Raw genomic sequence first — 17,370 nt, 5'->3', positions numbered from 1 at the left:
TTCCCCAGCCACTCTGGGCGGCTTCCAACAAAATATTAAAATACAGTAATGCATCAAACATTAAAAGCTTCCCTAAACAGGGCTGCCTTCAGATGTCTTCTAAAAGTCTGGTAGTTGTTGTTCTCTTTAACATCTGGTGGGAGGGCATTCCACAGGGCAGGCGCCACTACCAAGAAGGCCCTCTGCCTGGTTCCCTGTAACTTGTCTTCCCGCAGTGAGGGAACCACCAGAAGGCCCTCGGCGCTGGACCTCAGTGATGAATGATGGGGGTGGAGATGCTCCTTCAGGTATACTGGACCAAGGCCGTTTAGGGCTTTAAAGGTCAGCAGCAACACTTTGAACTGTGCTCAGAAACGTACTGGGAGCCAATGTAGGGTATGGGAGGACCCCCTGGCAGAGCACTTGATGGAGATGGTTGGAGGAGGGAACAGTGCTTCTGAATGCCAGTTGGTGGAAATCGCAGGAGGGGTGGGTCCTCTTGTGCACAGGTCTGCTTGCGGGTTTCCCACAGGCATCTCGGTGGCAACTGTGAGAGCAGGATGCTGGACTAGGCGGGCTGCTGACCTGATCCAGAAGGCTCTTCTTAAGTTCTTCACATGTTCTGCACATAGAAGGTCCTCGTTTTGATCTCCAACATCTCCCATTAAAAGGACCTCAGGCAACAGGTAGTGGGAAAGACTTCTACCTGGGACCCTGGGGAGCCACCACTAGTAAGAGTCGATGATGATGATGATGGGCTAGATGAACACATGCAAAGGGGCAGAAGGTCCCAGGTTTAACCCCGGCATCTCCAGGTAGACCAGAGGGAGAGTTGGGAGAGATGCTGTCAGTCAGCATAGACAACACTGAGCTAGATGGACCAATGGTCTGGCTCAGTATAACGTAACTTTCTATGTCAAGTGTGGGAAACCTTTGACTTTCAGGGTGTTGCTGGCCATTAGCAGCATCTGGAGGTCCAACAGTTCCCCACACCTGTTCTTAGTCTAACCAGGTGCTTCCTGCTCCCACATTGCTTGCCACTTGCTCTGGGCCCAGTCTGCACAGCTACCCAGGAGTGCCCAAGGCAAGTGATGGATTCTGCTGTAGCTCCTTGTTCTGGTCACTTGTTTGTATGGGCAAGAAGTGGGCAGGCAGTAAGCACAAGGAGAAGATGGAGAAGCAGCAGCAGCATAGCCAGGAGTCTCCAAGGGCAGAGTTCACTGCGACCACAGTCTCTGTAGTCTTGCTACCAAACACAAAGGTGAGATTTCATGGTTGTGTGCAAGAGGTGTGAATAAAACCATTCACACAGCCTCTAAACAGAGTACAGTCGTACCTTGGTTCTCAAACTTAATCTGTCCCAGGAGTCCGTTTGACTCCTGAAACCGCTCGAAAATGTAAGCTTTCAGAATATTTAGAATTAGCCAAATTGACAGATATAATAAGACAAAAACCAAAAAGTGAAGTGAAAAAGGGAGTGCTTAAATGAATACCTTAAAAGCCAAGGTTCGAGGACAGAAATCCGACTGAGTCTGGAATAACCTTGTGAAGTGAAAGGATAAGAAAGAGAGATTTATATCTAGATGCTAGGATAAAGATGATAAGGAGAACAGGATGATACAATGAGACGCAAAGGAGGTGCTGTGGGACTGGTGGAAGTCAATGTTTGTTTTTCTTTTTAGTGTTCATATTATTAATGTGTAAGATATGGATTTGGGTTTTTTGTATGCTGGTTTTTGTGTTTTGTTATTTTTTGATATTTTTCGTGTTGTTGTTGTGTGGAAAATACTAATAAAAATTATTATTTAAAAATTTTAAAACAAACCCGTTCGAAAACCAAGGTGTCGCTTCCGATTGGCTGCAGGAGCGCCCTGCACTCAAGTGGAAGCCACGGAAGCAGTGTCGGACATTCAGCTTCCGAAAAACGTTCGCAAACCGGAACACTCACTTTTGGTTTTGTGGAGCCAATTTGCTCAGGAGCCAAGCCATTTGAGTACCAAGATACCACTGTATAACCCACCAAGAAATAAGCATGATGTCACTTAACAAACAAACAAACAAACAAACAAACAAACAAACCAGGAGGTACCTTGTAACACCTTTGTTCTCATCTGTAGGATTACATTGTGTCCTCTGCCCACTTCCACTATTCTGTTGCATACTGTTGAAAGCTCTTTGCTGCTTCCTCAATAGAGAACACTCTGTATTTAGGAACTTAGGAAGCTGTCCAAGATTTCAGCTAGGAATCTTTTCCCAGCCTTACCTGGAGGTGATGGGGATTGAACCAGGCCCCACCTGGAAAGTATGTGCTCTGCCACAGAGCTACAGACCTTCCCAAGCAGGGAAGCCATTCACTCTGCAATAACCTGGCACTCCACTGGCTGATATGCCAAGAAAGTTGTTTGTTCTTACGGTTGGGGGGGAAAACCCAGAAGATTCCTACAATAAGTTGTCAGCCGTTCCCACCATTCATCATCAGCTGCATTGTGCGAGAAATCACAGGCTGAGCTTTGCATTGTACCTTGGTGCTCTTAACTATTGTGGGGTTAGGAAGGACCCTGGGGGTCATTGTCCAATGCAGGAGTCTGGCAGCCACAGCATCCCTGCTGCCTCTGATTAAATGCCTCCACTAAGAACATAAGAACCTGTTGCATCAGACCAATGGCCTATCAAATCCAGCATCCACTTCTCACAGTGCCCAACTAGATGCTTGTGGGTAAATGCTCAAGCAGAACCCAAGCACAAGAGCATTCTTCTCTCCTGTGGCTTCCAGAAACTGGTATTCAGAAACTTCTTTCTTCTTCGGCAATCACTTGTGGCCAAATAAGATTGTCTTCCATGTCTTAACAGTGTGTTCGTAAGTGATTGCAGAGGCCAATTCTGGATCCGCACATCCTTCCACAGTGGGAACATAGGTTTCCGGGTGGGAGTTGATCCCAGTAAGGATTTGCCAAACGTGCCTTCCTCTTAGCTCATTTCTCCCTTTCATTTTGAGTTTGTCCTTTTTGAAAGTCCATGAAGTCTTTGGTAGAGGCTATTCTCCAATTTGAGCACTCACAGGCCAGTGTTTTCCAGTTGTCAGTGTTTATACTACTTTTTTATATTTGCCTTGAGAGCATTTTTAAACCTCTTTTGTTGTCCGCTGGCATTAGGTTTTCCATTCTCAAGTTGGGAATAGAGCAGCTGCTTTGGAAGATGATAATCAGGCCATCTGAACAAGACCATTGTTGTTGTGACAACATTACTGCCTCCACCAGTGAAGTAGTGTCTATCACCTCCTAGGGTAATGGACTCCATAGCTGGCACCATGGTGATCATAAGATAATTATTCTCATTTTTAGCCGAAACCTGCTTTTTTGCAATTTCCACGCACCAATCCTACCCTATTCTTTAGGGCTGGGTTGGGGAAGCCTGGTGTATCTATGCAAGCATACAGGTTGAGAACAGGTGGACTTTCATGGCAGTAAACATGCCAGCAGATGTCCTTCACTGCTCTCCATTAGCTTCCTAGGTTGAACACCAACATCATCTTGATTTCTTGCAGAAGGTATGGGGGACTTCAATCAGGGTCCCAATTTGTCTCATTTTCCCCAAACCATGCCCCCTTGCCCCACATCCATCATCACATGTGAGGCTTGACAGCATGGCTTCTAGGATCAGCTGTGTTATGGGAGTGGTTTAGCAATTCATCGCTCTTAATAGGGAACTCTGGAAATTTTAGCTCTGTTGGGGGGGTAGGGGTCTCCTAGCACCCCTCAGTGTCCTTAACAAACTATAGTACCCAGAATCCTTTGGGAGAAGCCATATGACTGTTTAAAGTGGCGCAGTACTACTTTAAATGTATGGTGTGAACATGTCATGTAGTTGGTTTAAAATAGCATGACCACCCAAAGGAAAATAGGGCTTCAGACAACCCAAAAGGAAATGCCACAAGATGTAACAATGGCCAAAGGCATAAAATCGATAGCTTTAATGACCAGGGTGTGGTGTGAAGGCACATGAGACCACCATGTTGCAGAAACTAAACTGACCTAAGTATGGTCTGCACCTGGGAATTGTATGCTACCATGGAAGAAAGGTAGGATATAAATGTGAGAAAATAAATCACAGATAAAGGGAGATTAGGTAAATGCATGGGTGAATAGTCTATCCATGGCTACTGGTCACGATAAACAGCGGAGGCTGGTCCATGATGGTAAAAAGGTCCACCAAGGTCACCAGTCCTGGGAGGTGGCTTTTGCTATCTGCTTCTTCCTCCTTAGTCTCGGTTTTGCCACTGTGGAACTCCGTAAAGCAGAATGAGTTTTCTTCCCCTGCCATTGTCTCTGGCGCCACCTACTGTTGGCCTCCCTCCCTTACACCCTCCCAGTCCCAATAGGCACCAGCCACCACTGATGGTGGTTATGCATTGCCTCAGGTATCAGAGGCAGAAAACTAATATTGAGAGTGATATCCTGCTGAATACCAGTTGATACAGACAGGGAAATATTTATTGCCTCAGTGCTCTGCTTATTATGGGCTTCCCAAGAGGTGTTTGGTTGGCTACTGTTTGGGACAGGATCCTGCATTAATCCCTCATCTTCTTATGATGATGATGCAGTCCTCCCCATCGCCAGCTCATGCCTTTTCTCCATTGCACATAGATAATCAAAGCCTTCTGGGCATCTCTAACACATCAGCAGCTTTTCTTTTTTGGAGCTTGCTTAGCCAACCCTCCCCAAAGGAATGTCTCTCTTTAGCTCACGCTTTGACTTAAGAGTCTGGTTCCCACCAGCACCAGACGTCACCATCCCATCCGCCATGCGACCTGGAACAAGTTGCAGCTGTAATCTAAGACCTCCAAGTATAGCATTGGAAGGCTGGCATGATGCACCTGGGAAGCATTTGTGGATCAGGAAACAAGTGCAGTCAGTAGGGTAGGGGTGGGGCCTGCATTTATCCAGCAAGCCAGATCTTTACCTCCCCCACCTTCCATGAGTCAAACTTGACAGCTGGGCGGGGCTGCTCACCGGTCCATCATCTGACACAATGGCTCCAGGTGACCCATTTTCACTTGAAACCCTACATGCAAAGGTACAATACAGCTGATAATTGGTACCTCTATGCCGTTCACAGAGCTGCATAAATCCTGTTTTTCCCCCAAGGGAACTCTGGGGACTGTGGCTCTCTGAAGGAAACAGGTGGTCTCCTAACAAACCTCAGCACCCTTTAAAAGAAAACTCTAGTTCCCAGAAAGAGGGGACTGAAGTGGTATCATAATGCTTTAGATGTATGGTGCAAATGTGATTCACTCACACACACACACACACACACACACACACGTATGTGGGGGGGGGGGTAGGGATGGAAGTGTCAAAAGGAGAGGAAAGTAGGAGGGATAATATAAACAGCCTTGCCAGATGCATTGAGCTCTCCCATCCCACTCAATAGGTTATGTTTCCTCCTCAGTGGAGACAGTGGAATTGCCTGAGTTAAACCCAGACTGGGCCTGTGTGGGCCAGAGATGTAATTGTTTTGTGCTGATGTGGGGCATTTTTTGAGTACACAGCACCACCTGTATTGCACAGGCCAGACTCGGGTGGTTACTTGTGATTTGTCAAGCAACAAGAGCACAATAGACCAGAGTTTTGCATAAAATGCGCATTTATATATATATCAGTGCAAATTTAGAAAAATTGTAACTTGAAGGCAATATGACTCCATGGTTCTTTTTTTGGGGGGGGGGGTGACCAGGTGAGCTGGCTGCTGGGAGTCTTCTTCATCTGCTGTCTGGGTGTAGGCAACTTCAAGGCACCTGATGGTCTCCCTGATGTCTTTAAAACTCAAAATGGGCAGCCCCTCAAATAGAGGCCATCTTTCTAATTGAAGACTGTCCTTTGATTGACCTTCCAACAGAAGACAATCCTCTGCAGGCAGGGCGCATGGCTATCCTCAGCCAGGCGTGCTCTGAACAGATTTGCTCAACGCACAGAACACTGCAGAGTGAGCAGGCAACAGCACATGGGGCAATGACTGACCGAGAAGATCTATAGCTGGTCTGCCATGGTGCAACACAATGGATGGGACTCCCTCTTATAGGCCGGCACAGATGTAATGCAATCTGCCTCTTAACCATGTTGAAGACATCAGAGACAAGCCATAGCATTATGCACACCCTAGTCCTGCATCCCTGACACCAGCCTTAACCAGGGTTAACATTTATATTAGGACAAGTCTTCACCAGGGTACCTATTGACCTTGGTTCTGCAACTAGCTTTGGAACCCTGGTTTACAATGTGAATATATTCCTCAACCAATCATCATAAGCAATGGGGATTTGTGCTTGAGCAAAGTCAGCCGAGCAAAGAATGCATACTAACTGGTGGCCTCATTCCCAAACCCTTAAACACTGCAAAGGAATGGCTACCCAGTGCATCTGCTTCATGTGAAGAGTTAGTTCAGCTCATTGGGATCTGCCTTATCTTGCAGCAGGGCATCTTCAGATTTGGGCTCCTTTCTGATTGGCTGTCAACTCTTTCCAAGCACTGGATGTCGTTATGCTTGCACTAATATAGCACCAGAAGCATGAAGCTGGAAGACCTCCCTGTCCATTGGCCTTGAGGACTCCGTGTGGCCCTTAGGCTGTGTATTAGAGCACCTGGGCTACTTTCTACACACATTCATACACTTCTCACCCTCCTCCCACTAGGAAAGAAGCATCATCCAAGTGCAAGGACATTTTCCAGCCAGGCAAATATACGTGAGGAGGGAGAACAGGGCCGGTGAGGGGCTTGATGTGGGGGTTTCTCACGAGCCAGACAGAAAGGCTTGGAGGGGCCTATTCGGGCTCCCAGGGCCAAGGTTCTCCACTGCTGACTTAATAGCATTGGCCACCAGAAGACAACTTTCATTGTCCATCTCTTTCATCTGTACAGTAAGCCAGGAACTTACAGTATTATCTCTCACCCCAAACTCCACCTCCCTCTCCCCCATCCATTGGTTCTGCCTGGGATTCCATGCCTTGAAAGAGACATCAAAAAGCAAGCGTTCTTAAAGTTTGTTTTAATACTGAGAGTCTTTACTTAGGGACTGTGTCTTGCTGAGAAGCCATAGCGGATACCCTCAGAATTTCCTATGGCTTAAAAAAAACTGTGCTCTGGGTTAATTGCTTCCAGATCCCAGACGGTGGCCCTACTTGAAGCCCCTCTTATTAGGTTTGTCTTACCGAAAGCCATGTGTTCCCCCAACCGCCACCACACAGACCCCTTCCAAAAGGGACATTCCACATTTGTTTTCATTTTAAAACACTGTCCTTCCTTCCTTGACACAGCTTCTTAGAGCCTCGCTTCTTCACAGGGCCTCTGCCAAGCGTGGTCTCCAAAAGAGAGAAGCAATTAGGGGAAGCTGTTGCATTAGTCGCAAGGAGAGGGGCCTAGTGGGTTTAACAAACAACAGCAACAACAGTGCAGTGTCTTTTTCAGTATGCAAAAAGTGGAGGGTTGGGGGAAGGTTAGACTACTGCCAAAACAGCCCCAGCAAAGTTTAAGGAATACTTTACAAATCCGTGAGTTCACCCAGTCTCCAATCTTTTAGCATCCTGAGAAGTTTATCAAGGGAACAGGTAAACTGGGAGCAGGGCTATGTGGATTTCATGCAGTGACTTCCATTGCCGGAGGAGCAAAAGCAAGCTGATAGTCCTCATGGCTTTGAAAATGAACTTGGAAAAGTGTGGGCAACCGCGTGGTTACATGTGAGGAGCCGAGAGGAGCAGAGACCTCTGTTTCCAGGAAGTAGGGGCATTATGGGCTTCTCTGTGACTTGTGAAAGCAGAATAAATTACGCTAAACTTCAACTTATCTTGCAAAAACTTAGAACTTTGAAACCCTGGGTTTTTTTGGTCTGAAGTTCTGATCATGTTTTGAAAAATAATGATAATCCAAGGGAGTATATATACAACACTGCCTGTGACCTACATCGTACCTAGGCTATTAAACTTGTGTCTTAGACCAGCCATTGTTTCCTCCAAAGAATCCTGGGAAATGTGGCTCCTGGAGGCTGTTAAGCATTTTCCGTTACAGTCGCCCCACACCTTGAACCACAGTTTCCAGGGCTCTCTGGAGAGGACAAGGACTGCTTGAACTGGTTTGTGTGCGCGACGATGTCGCCAGGAGGGAATCAACCATGCATGGGGTAGGGCTTAGAAAAGCAAGAGCCCAGACGCTCAACAGTGGCTCTTAAAGTGCAGTGCAAGGGACCCGCAAGAGGGGGCCGTGGTGATGCAAACAAAGTAAGCCAATCCCTGAAGGAGCCAGCTTGTCAATCATTCTTTGAAAGCAAAAAGTGAGGAGGAGATAGAAGACAAGCAGAGGGTCAAGGATGTAACAAGGCCCCCGGACCCTGATAGCTGCTGGCTCTACAAAAAATGGTGTTCCCAGTGCCTGACACAGGGCATAGGATTTTTTATAAATTGGAACTAGGAGTAGTGGATTTGGGAACAGAAAGCGCCACAGGTCCGAGGGATGCAGGGGGCAGGAGACAAAGTGGGTGGGGAAGTCAGTCTGGCTCTCTGCTTCACGGCCTCCATGGTCAGGGGTGAGGGGGCTACTCATCACAGCCCAGAAGCTCCACTCTCAAGGTGATGCGGTTGTGCCAGGATTCGGGGAGGATGCGCACAAAGCGGGTGTAGAAGGGAACGTCAAACACATTCTTCTTGTGCGAGTTGTTGTCATAGTTGCCTTGGAATATCTGTGCCGGTGAGGAGAAAGAAGTACGGTTAGAAAACACAAGAGCGGGAAGGAAGGAGGCCGGCCGACCTCACAGGGCTGTAAGCAAGGGTTACCCTTTCTTGATCCTTCAGCATTTTAGTGTGAATTTCTCTTTTAATACACACACACTTGGCTAATGTACCCTTTGTTGCAAGCAATTTCTCCTGATATAATGCTGCATTCTGTGTTTATTTTCACTAAAGTATTCATTTTTAAGCCCTGAAAAATGTCGGGGAAGTGCGTCGCAAATTTCGGATAAGTGCAGATATTGAAGGGTGTTTTTTAGGTTCTCATCTTGTTCTGGAGAGCGCAGATTTGATAAGATTTGGCCTTAAATGCAAACTGAATTGAATTTCTCTCCTATTCCTCATTGAGCATGGGAGTGGTTTCTCAATTACAGAGGAAGCAAAATTCCCCAAGCCTACCTTGGTGGCGTTTGTCCTGCTATCCTTGTAAAGAGTCCAGGACTTCCCATCATCACTATAGGCCACTTTGTAGGCAGCAACATACTGAATGTGCCCAAAGTCACGAGCTCCTTGTGTAATGATCCCGGTCACCTTCTTCTCAGCCCCAAGATCAATCTGTAGGGAAACAAGGATGGCGTTTAATTTGTGAAGATGAAGAAGAAATGAGGGGCCCAGACTCAGTTGAGGCCACGTTCCCTGGAAACCTTTTAACCCCAACACACAAGTTCTATTAAGACTCAGAAGATTTGCAGGAAAAGCATCCAAACCTGGGGGCAAGTTTGCATACAACTGAGGGCTCATCCAGACTTCCTTTTGTGCCATGTGTGGGATGTGACATCACTGTAGCAGTAAAATAAAACACTTCCTGTTTGCCCAGAGTGGACACACAGGGGGATGTTACTCCAGGCAGGAGGACTTCCTGTCCCACCTGGTCTGGAGCATCCTCAGTGTGTGACTAGATAGATGGGCGTAACCCTTTGAGACCCTGTAAAAGGGCCAGTCACTCAGCCATCCTCCTCTTTTGCTGCTCTCTTCTGATACTGGTGTATTTTGCTGTCTGCTGGCTCTCAGCCAGCAACACATGGGCTCATTCCCATATGGGATGAACTCAAACTCACTTCTGTAACTACAAGCTAAAGCCTGCCTTCAGGATCATACTGTGAACTGAATGTGAGTAAACTTTTAATTACTTATAAGGAAGACTCTTGTGTCTTTATTCGTTTTTGGGGGAATCAAAGGGGTCTTACCAGGAATATACTCTAAACTGGGCATGCCAGATTGGATTACTTAACTAAAGATATTCAAACGAATCTGCAACTAGCTTCCTGCAATATACTGGGGAATGTACTCTGCTACTAACTCACAAGCATGAGTAAGGAAGAATAACATTTAATCAATATATCATCTCCAACTATCCACAACTTTCCCACAAAGGGTTATATAACATTCCCACACCACATTCCTGGCACAGTTACACGTTTTAAAGCACCATATATCTAAGCGCTCCCCCCCCCCCTTTGACTCTGCCTTCCCTGCAAAAACCTGGTCTTCGCTGCTGATCGGAGCAAACTGCTATCCACGGAAAACCAAAATTGCTGTTTGTTCTGAGTCAGTGTTAAGACAGCAGATTTTCCTGGGGAAAGCGCTGGGGTAAAGCACTCAGACCTGTCTCTAGAAAGTGCAGGGCAAAAGGTAAGTGTGGATTATCCCCGTGTTAGTTTTTAGATGTCTGTTTAGGGAGAGTTTCTTGCCAGAAAAACGGGAACTTCCGCCCCTAATTTTCATTGAGAGCACTGGGATATGTGCTACTAGGGATGTGAAAATAATCAACATCACTAGTAGCAAGGATCAGCTACAGACAAGATACAGGCAGCTACACATTGGCCTCTGACTAAATGGGTCGAGGAGGGTGGAAGCAAGAGAAGATAACAACCTTTGGAGCAGGGTGTGTATAGAAGCACTTGAGTCTAAATTGTTTCCCGTTTTGAGATAAGTTACTTCTGGAAACGAATAATCCTGGCTCGCAGCAATTTTATTTTTTTGAAGTGAAAAAGAAAGAGGTTGGATTACCATTAACTCACTTGCTTTTTTATGGATTAAGGTCACTTCCAGGCAAACTGTTTATGGAGCCTCCAACCCAATTTGAATGCAGCAAAGTTTGTAGGGAGGTTGTGCAATATCCACTGTTTATTGAGGATTCCTTCAATTTGTTTGCAGGGGGGTTGATAATGCTAACATCAAGCAAACATAAATTACTGCACATTTTCCCATCCACATCACATACAAAAAATCGATTTTGGTGGTGAATGGGGAGATAATAAACAGGTTTGTTGTGCAAAAGTCCCACATTGACTTTCAGTGCAGAACCTAAATTTGTCGGTATGGCAATGAACACATGCAGACCCCTGCAGAATAACGGCAGTCTGGAATGGTCCTCTGCCCTTGTGAATCTCCACCACACAATAAGGATGTGAACAGCTGCTGGGAGAAGTTTAGGGCACAAATTCCAAGCCCCCTATGCCCCCTTATAAAAGGTCACCTTAAATGGTGCCAACCGCATTTGGAATTTTGTGTTCAGTTCTGGCTGCCTCACCTCAAAAAGGGATACTGAAAGGTTTGGGGAAGTTCAGAAAAGGGGGAAACCAAATGATCAAGGGCATGGAGGCAAGGTTGCGGCATTTGGGACCGTTTCACTGAGAGGAAAAGGTGGAGGAGGAGGTGGCATGCTATGTTTATGAAATTATGGCTGGCATGGAAAGAATGGATAGAGAGATGTTTTTCTCCCCTCGTAGCAGATTCAGTGGGAGGTTCAGGGCTGATAAAAAGGAACTACTTTGGAGACTCTTGGCTTATGCATTTACTCTGCTGATTTTCCCCAGGAAAACGTTGATTCAGAGCAAACAGCAGTCAGGTTTTCTGCCATTTGCCATTTTATTTTCATTTATTTGTTGATTAGATTTATATGCCGCCCTTCATTGTAAGATCTCAGGGCAGGTCACAAAATAAAATGCAGAATACAAACATGAAAATTAGAAAACAAAACAGCAAAATTTAGGACTAAACTGTGGGTCTTCCGGGGGGGGAGCCAGCAGGGCAAAGGTAAAACTACTTGGATCTGGGCCCTTTGCCTACCGTGAGCACCAGCAGGAGATTCAGAACAAGTAAAAGGAAAGGTCGACGCCAAGGAGCACTACAAGCTAATTAAGGCGTAGTATGCCATTCTATCTTATAGTATTTTATTGTTATAGTGGTGTTTTAGCGGCTGTTTTTTTTCCCCACGTGCACAAGTTGTTATTTATGTGTCGTTTTTACCTGTATGGGCCTATGGCCGTAAATAAATAAATAAAAGGAAAGGAATTCTTCAATTAGCTGGCCTCCCATACCGAGACAGGCTGTGCCCATGTGCCCAGGATGTTGAATGTATGAAACACGTTTTACTAAACTCTTGTTTGTATAAACAGATTAGAAAGCATCTAATCAAACCAATATTAACAGAACAACCTACAACGGCTGACTCCTTTTATGCTGAGGTTCTCCTCAAGGATAAGACTGATGCCATTACACTAGCCGTAGCAAAAAAATTCCCAGAGGCAGTAAGAATTAGAAACCAGTATGTATGGGCTAGAGCACCTTTGTAGACTTGAAAGGCCATTCTTACACCTCAATAACGGTTGATATATAACCATTGCTGTACTGTGTATTTTGGGTTTATGGACCGCAATAAAGGGATGTGGGTGTGTGTGGGTGTGTGTGTGTGTGTGTGTGGGTGTGTAATTCTTCAGACAGTACTTCTTCATGTGGCATAGTTAAACTGCAACTCACTGCTGCAGGAAGCAATGATCGTCATCCAAATAGATGACTTTAAAAGAGGATTGGACAAATTCATGGAGGACAAGTCTATCAATGGTTACTAGCCATGATGGTCATATTCCAGGCACTGAATATAAGGTGCTGGGAATCACAGGTGAGCAGGATACTGTTGTGCTCATTCCCAGCTTCCAAGTTTGTTTCAGGAATCCGGTCGGCCACTGTGAGGGCAGAGTGATGAGCTAGATGGGCCATCTGAAGGCTCCTCTTATGCCACACATTCAAGTGCCCAGTCTTCACCCTTGCACTGCCCTTCCGCCCCTCCTTCCTGCATAGGAGCGGCAAGGCCTTACCTGAAGCCACTCGTCCTGTTTGTTGCGGTGGGCAGCCCAGGCGTTGGTCTTGCCCGTCCTGTCAAGGCGGGCATAGTGCGGGTGCCAAGTGAATGCGTCGATGCCCCATGTCTTGTAAACGCTGGAGGCTGTGATCTGCTGGTCGCTGATGAAGTGGGATTTCATGCCCAGCGGCTCCGAGCAACCTGCCATGTTGAAATACACTGTAACACAACGGTTTACACAGACACAGTGAAAGGGAAGAGACCGGAAGCAACAGATGCTCCAAAGAAAACAAAATTAAGCACCATCAGACAGACAGAAACACACAAACACATTTTGCCCAAAGCAGCAGCTTTCAAAACTTTCCATGCTGACCCATCGGCCTAGATCCCCCACGTAGAAACATGCCTGCCACAGAAATTCCTATGTGTTGAGAAGATTCTGGGGGAGGTTCTAAGGCAGAATTCTGCAACCTGCATCCCTGTGCTCTGAACATCAGGAGTGGCGAAGAGCTGATTGATGCTTCAAACCAACTTGTCCACCATTAGGGATCTCACTAAAAGCAAGTCTTGCAGCTTTCTGGAAACTGTTTTAAAAACAAGAAACCAAAGCACAGATGGAAATACAAAGGCATGGGGGACAGGGGTAAGGCAACCCAAAAGATGGAATCCCAATGATGTCCACAAATATTTACATGTCACTTTGAGGGTGCAAGAGCTGGGCATCTAACATGTAATCTTTCAAGTGTTGCTGGATGACACCTCCTGTTGCCCCAATGGTCAGGGAATGATAAGAGCTGCAGTCCAGGAATATCTAGAGCATCAAAGGTTAGCCACCCTGGTTTTTACCCAATAATGGTGTAATTCCATTCCAATTTCACCAGTGGATATTCCTCAATAATTATCCTTCAGATTTCCCACTTCTCTGAATTCTGTGATACGCTTCTCAAGTCAAAACACACACCCAAATGCTGTTGTAGGATAAAATATTTGAGATGCATACTCAGAGCAAAGGTATTTAATTGGCGTTTTGTGATTAAATGATAATTTTTAAAGTCATGGGTTAATGTTGAGGATGGGAAGAGCTGTGGCTCATTGTTAAGAACATCTACATTGCATGCAAAAGGTTCCGTGTTCAATCTCTGGCATGTCAAGGAAGGACTCGGAAAGACCCAGGAGAGGTATTGCCAGTCAGTGAGCAATACTGAGTTCTGTCACCCTCCACCAACATTTCAGCTGTAAGGTCCTCAGGGCAGGGGCCAGTCTGGGTTTCGTGACACTGCTCAGCAAAGCACCAAGCAAATTTACAATGCTACAACAGAGCTGTGACAGTAAGAAGCAGGAAAAACAGTCAGTTGGCCTATAATTCTGAGCACCACCAGAGGGTGTCACTGTATAGTCGTACCTTGGTTTTCGAACAGAATGCCTTCTGGGAGCCCATTTGACTCCCGGAACCATTCAAAAACCAAGGCACGGCTTCTGATTGGCTGCAAGATCATCCTGCAGCCAATCGGAAGCCATGCTGGACGTTCAGCTTCTGAAAATCATTTGAAAACCAGAACACACACTCCTGGTTTTCGATCGTTCAGGAACCGAAACATACGAGTACCAAGGCATTCAGTAACCAAGGTACGATTGTAATTATGGATGCAGAGGAGGAGGAAGAAACAGAAAGAGCCCCAAAGTCTGGATGTGGGCAGTGGTGCAAGTCGAGCCATTTTAGACTTTGGGCTTCCGCCTGCCACTTGAAAATGCTAATATGCGTTACTTCATCTATTCTGGAAACGCGTTAAGCTATATTCCCAAAAGTGAAAATCCAAACAAAGTTGTTGGAGGGCGGGTGAAGTTGATGACCTTTCTCTGGGAACATGCCCCCCCAAAAAAGAGTTTTGGAGCTTTTGGGGCATTTTTAAAGGGATTTTTCTTTAAAAATCGCTCCAGTTGCCATACATCCGGGTTTTCTTATATATATATATATACACATTTTTATTGGGGTTTTTTTAACATATCATATCCAACATTCATTTAACATAACTTCTTATACAATATTTTAGGCTTCCGTCAACACCTCTGATGATTTACCATTCTTTCTCACTTATTCTGCATTTCTTAATTTCTCTATTACTCTTAATTATCATTAACTAACAATTCTCCTCATAGTCTTTCTTGCAATATTTCAAATAGTCCTCCTTACAGAACTTCTTGCTGTCCTACTAGCGTAATCTCATACATCCGGGTTTTCCAGGACATTTTGCAGACTTGGTAAAAATCCACCCAGATGCCATTTTGACAGTCCAATTCCTGGACGTATGGCATCCCTAGATAAGCCAACCCTCCTGGATTGGGGAGCCCACCTGCTCATTCTATTGTGGGAACCCCAGGCGTTTGCCCATAAGTCCTGCCCTGACAGCACCACTGCAATAGGGAGGCGGACAACAGGACCCAACAACCTGGACTCCATCACTGTTAGGGAAGCCAAAGAAAGCCTAGTCCTACCAGGCCAGTCCTCACCAAGGGGCCGCTTCCAAGATCAAACTGGAAATGACTATTTTGAGCAAAGCCCAATGGTTGAGATTCCTGTGGTTGGAAGGGACCACAAGGATCATCTGGTCCAACCCCCTGCAATGCAAGAATATTTTTGCTCAACACGGGACTCAAACCCACAACCCTGAGATTAAAAGTCTCATGCTCTACCAACAGCTATCCCAGAGAGCTTGTCCCATAAAGAAGAGGAGGCAGAGCAATGCATCAAACCCCTGCCAGGCAGATGCATATTTAAAGTTCAGAAGTGAGGACTGCGTATCAAGTCTAGTCTTTTCTTAGCTTCCCAGCAGCTTGAAGAAAAATTCTCAGTTCCCCTGTCCGTGGCCCAAACAAAGCCAGATTAAAAATATGATGCAAACAAGAAGAAATCATGCAAAAACAGGTAGCAAAATTCGGCCCTTTTTAGTGCAAAATCTGGGCTGCCTCTGCACAGAAATGTTAAATGTTTCTTTACAGAGCAGACAGCGCTGGCAATTATCCACAGTACCCAAGTGGCCAATCTGAGAGTCCCAGTTTTCACAGTTAAGTGCCAACAGATTTTGGAAATTAGAGGTCAGCAAAGGCAACCGCTTCAACCTTGCAGAATTCCCCCAGGGCAATTTGGGTGACCTGCTATGGGGATGGGGGTGAAATTCAATTCGGTTCACATTTTAATGTGAACACACCTGGTTTGCCTTTTCCAAAGCAACATGCAAACCAAACATACAGCTATCCTTGGAAAGTTTGCATTTTTCCAGTTTTTGAAATGCAGTTCTCCACAGCCAAGTAACGTAGCAAAACATATATATGTCAGGGTAAAGGGTGAAAATATATTAGTGAAAATAACATACCAAAATGCATTGTACTAGAAGAGATGGCTTTGCAAAAATGTACATATTGGGGGAAATTCACAATGAAAAGCCAATGAATTTTCATGAGGACCTTTTATTTTTAAAAAAAAACAAAGTTCACAAAGTGATGTGCAAATGTGGAGAACTGAACTCAGAACTGGAAAAATGAGAAACTGAGAGAAACCAACATTGACCTATACCCCCATCCCTAGACCTACATTGACATTTTGGCTTACCCAAACCAGATTAAGGAAAAAGAATTCCAACATGCGGGCAAGGATGGTGAAGTCAAATTCTCCAGGGTGCTGCTGCCCTCTGATTATCCATGCAAGAAAGTCCACCACCACCAAAGACATTTAGGCCACATTCGCACCATGCGTTTAAAGTACTATGTAACTACTCAAAACAGTCACAGCTTCCCTCAAAGAATTTTGGGAGCTGTGGTTTGTTGTGGGTGCTGATTTATTTGGAGACCCCTATTCCCCTCACAGAGAAACGATTCCCATAATTCCCTGGGACTGGCTGTTAAACCACTCCTGGTTCCCAGAATCCTTTGGGGGAAGCCATTGCAGTGCTTTAAACGTACGGTGCCAGTGGCCTTAGACCAATGGGAAGCATTTACCATTCATTTCGCAGCCAACCAGCTCGAAGCGCAGAGTGCAGGCTCTACGGCAGATCATAGGGTAGATGCGGAGGTACTGGGCCGTAACCGGAGGATTGAAGAGGTTGGTCACCGTGTCTTCATAGTCGGTGTTGCCAGTGTACACCTGCCAGAGGAGAGAGGGCAACGGCGAAAGGATGAGACCTTAGGAACAGAGTTGATGGTCTAGAGCAGGGATAGTCAACCTTTTTATAGCTACCGCCCACCATCTTTCTTGATAGTAAAATTTCCTTACCACCCACCAGTGCTCGATGGAAGGAGGATTCATCTTGTGCCATAGAACCCCCACCTAGAATCCTGAAGCGCCCACTAGTGGATGGTAGGGACCAGGATGATAACCCCTGGTCTAGAGTTACATCTGCTCTCTAAAGGGGACATCTTCTTAGGCAGCTATTTCGAAAAGGCAGCATGGCAGAATGGTTAGAACGCTGGCACTTGTTGACAGAGATCGTGAGCTCAAATCCAGCTCTCACTTCTAGCAAGTTTTACGTGTGGTGATCTATGC

At 45.8% G+C, this 17,370-nt stretch overlaps 1 protein-coding gene across 2 annotated transcripts in view; it reads right to left on the bottom strand.

Annotated features, from left to right (window-relative positions):
* Positions 1–7,005: 7,005 nt before the first annotated feature.
* MFGE8 (milk fat globule EGF and factor V/VIII domain containing) overlaps positions 7,006–17,370 on the bottom strand; it is a 31,397-nt gene continuing 21,032 nt past the window's right edge. Inside the window, exons 7-10 of one of the 2 annotated variants that reach the window (XM_083712760.1) lie at positions 16,827–16,971; positions 12,850–13,034; positions 9,149–9,304; positions 7,006–8,703 (exon numbers count right to left, since the gene is read on the bottom strand). In XM_083712760.1, coding sequence (XP_083568886.1) covers positions 8,560–8,703; positions 9,149–9,304; positions 12,850–13,034; positions 16,827–16,971 — 630 coding nt within the window. In that variant the 3' untranslated portion in view covers positions 7,006–8,559. Of the gene's footprint in view, positions 8,704–9,148; positions 9,305–12,849; positions 13,053–16,826; positions 16,972–17,370 lie in introns of both variants that reach the window. The other variant, XM_083712759.1, reaches the window with a different exon arrangement.

This window comes from Podarcis gaigeae (genome assembly GCF_964106915.1).
Source record: "Podarcis gaigeae genome assembly, chromosome: 14".
Classification (NCBI taxonomy): Eukaryota; Metazoa; Chordata; class Lepidosauria; order Squamata; family Lacertidae; genus Podarcis; species Podarcis gaigeae.
The sequence above is the reverse complement of the archived record's forward strand: the minus strand, read 5'-3'. Positions and strand labels throughout refer to the sequence as shown.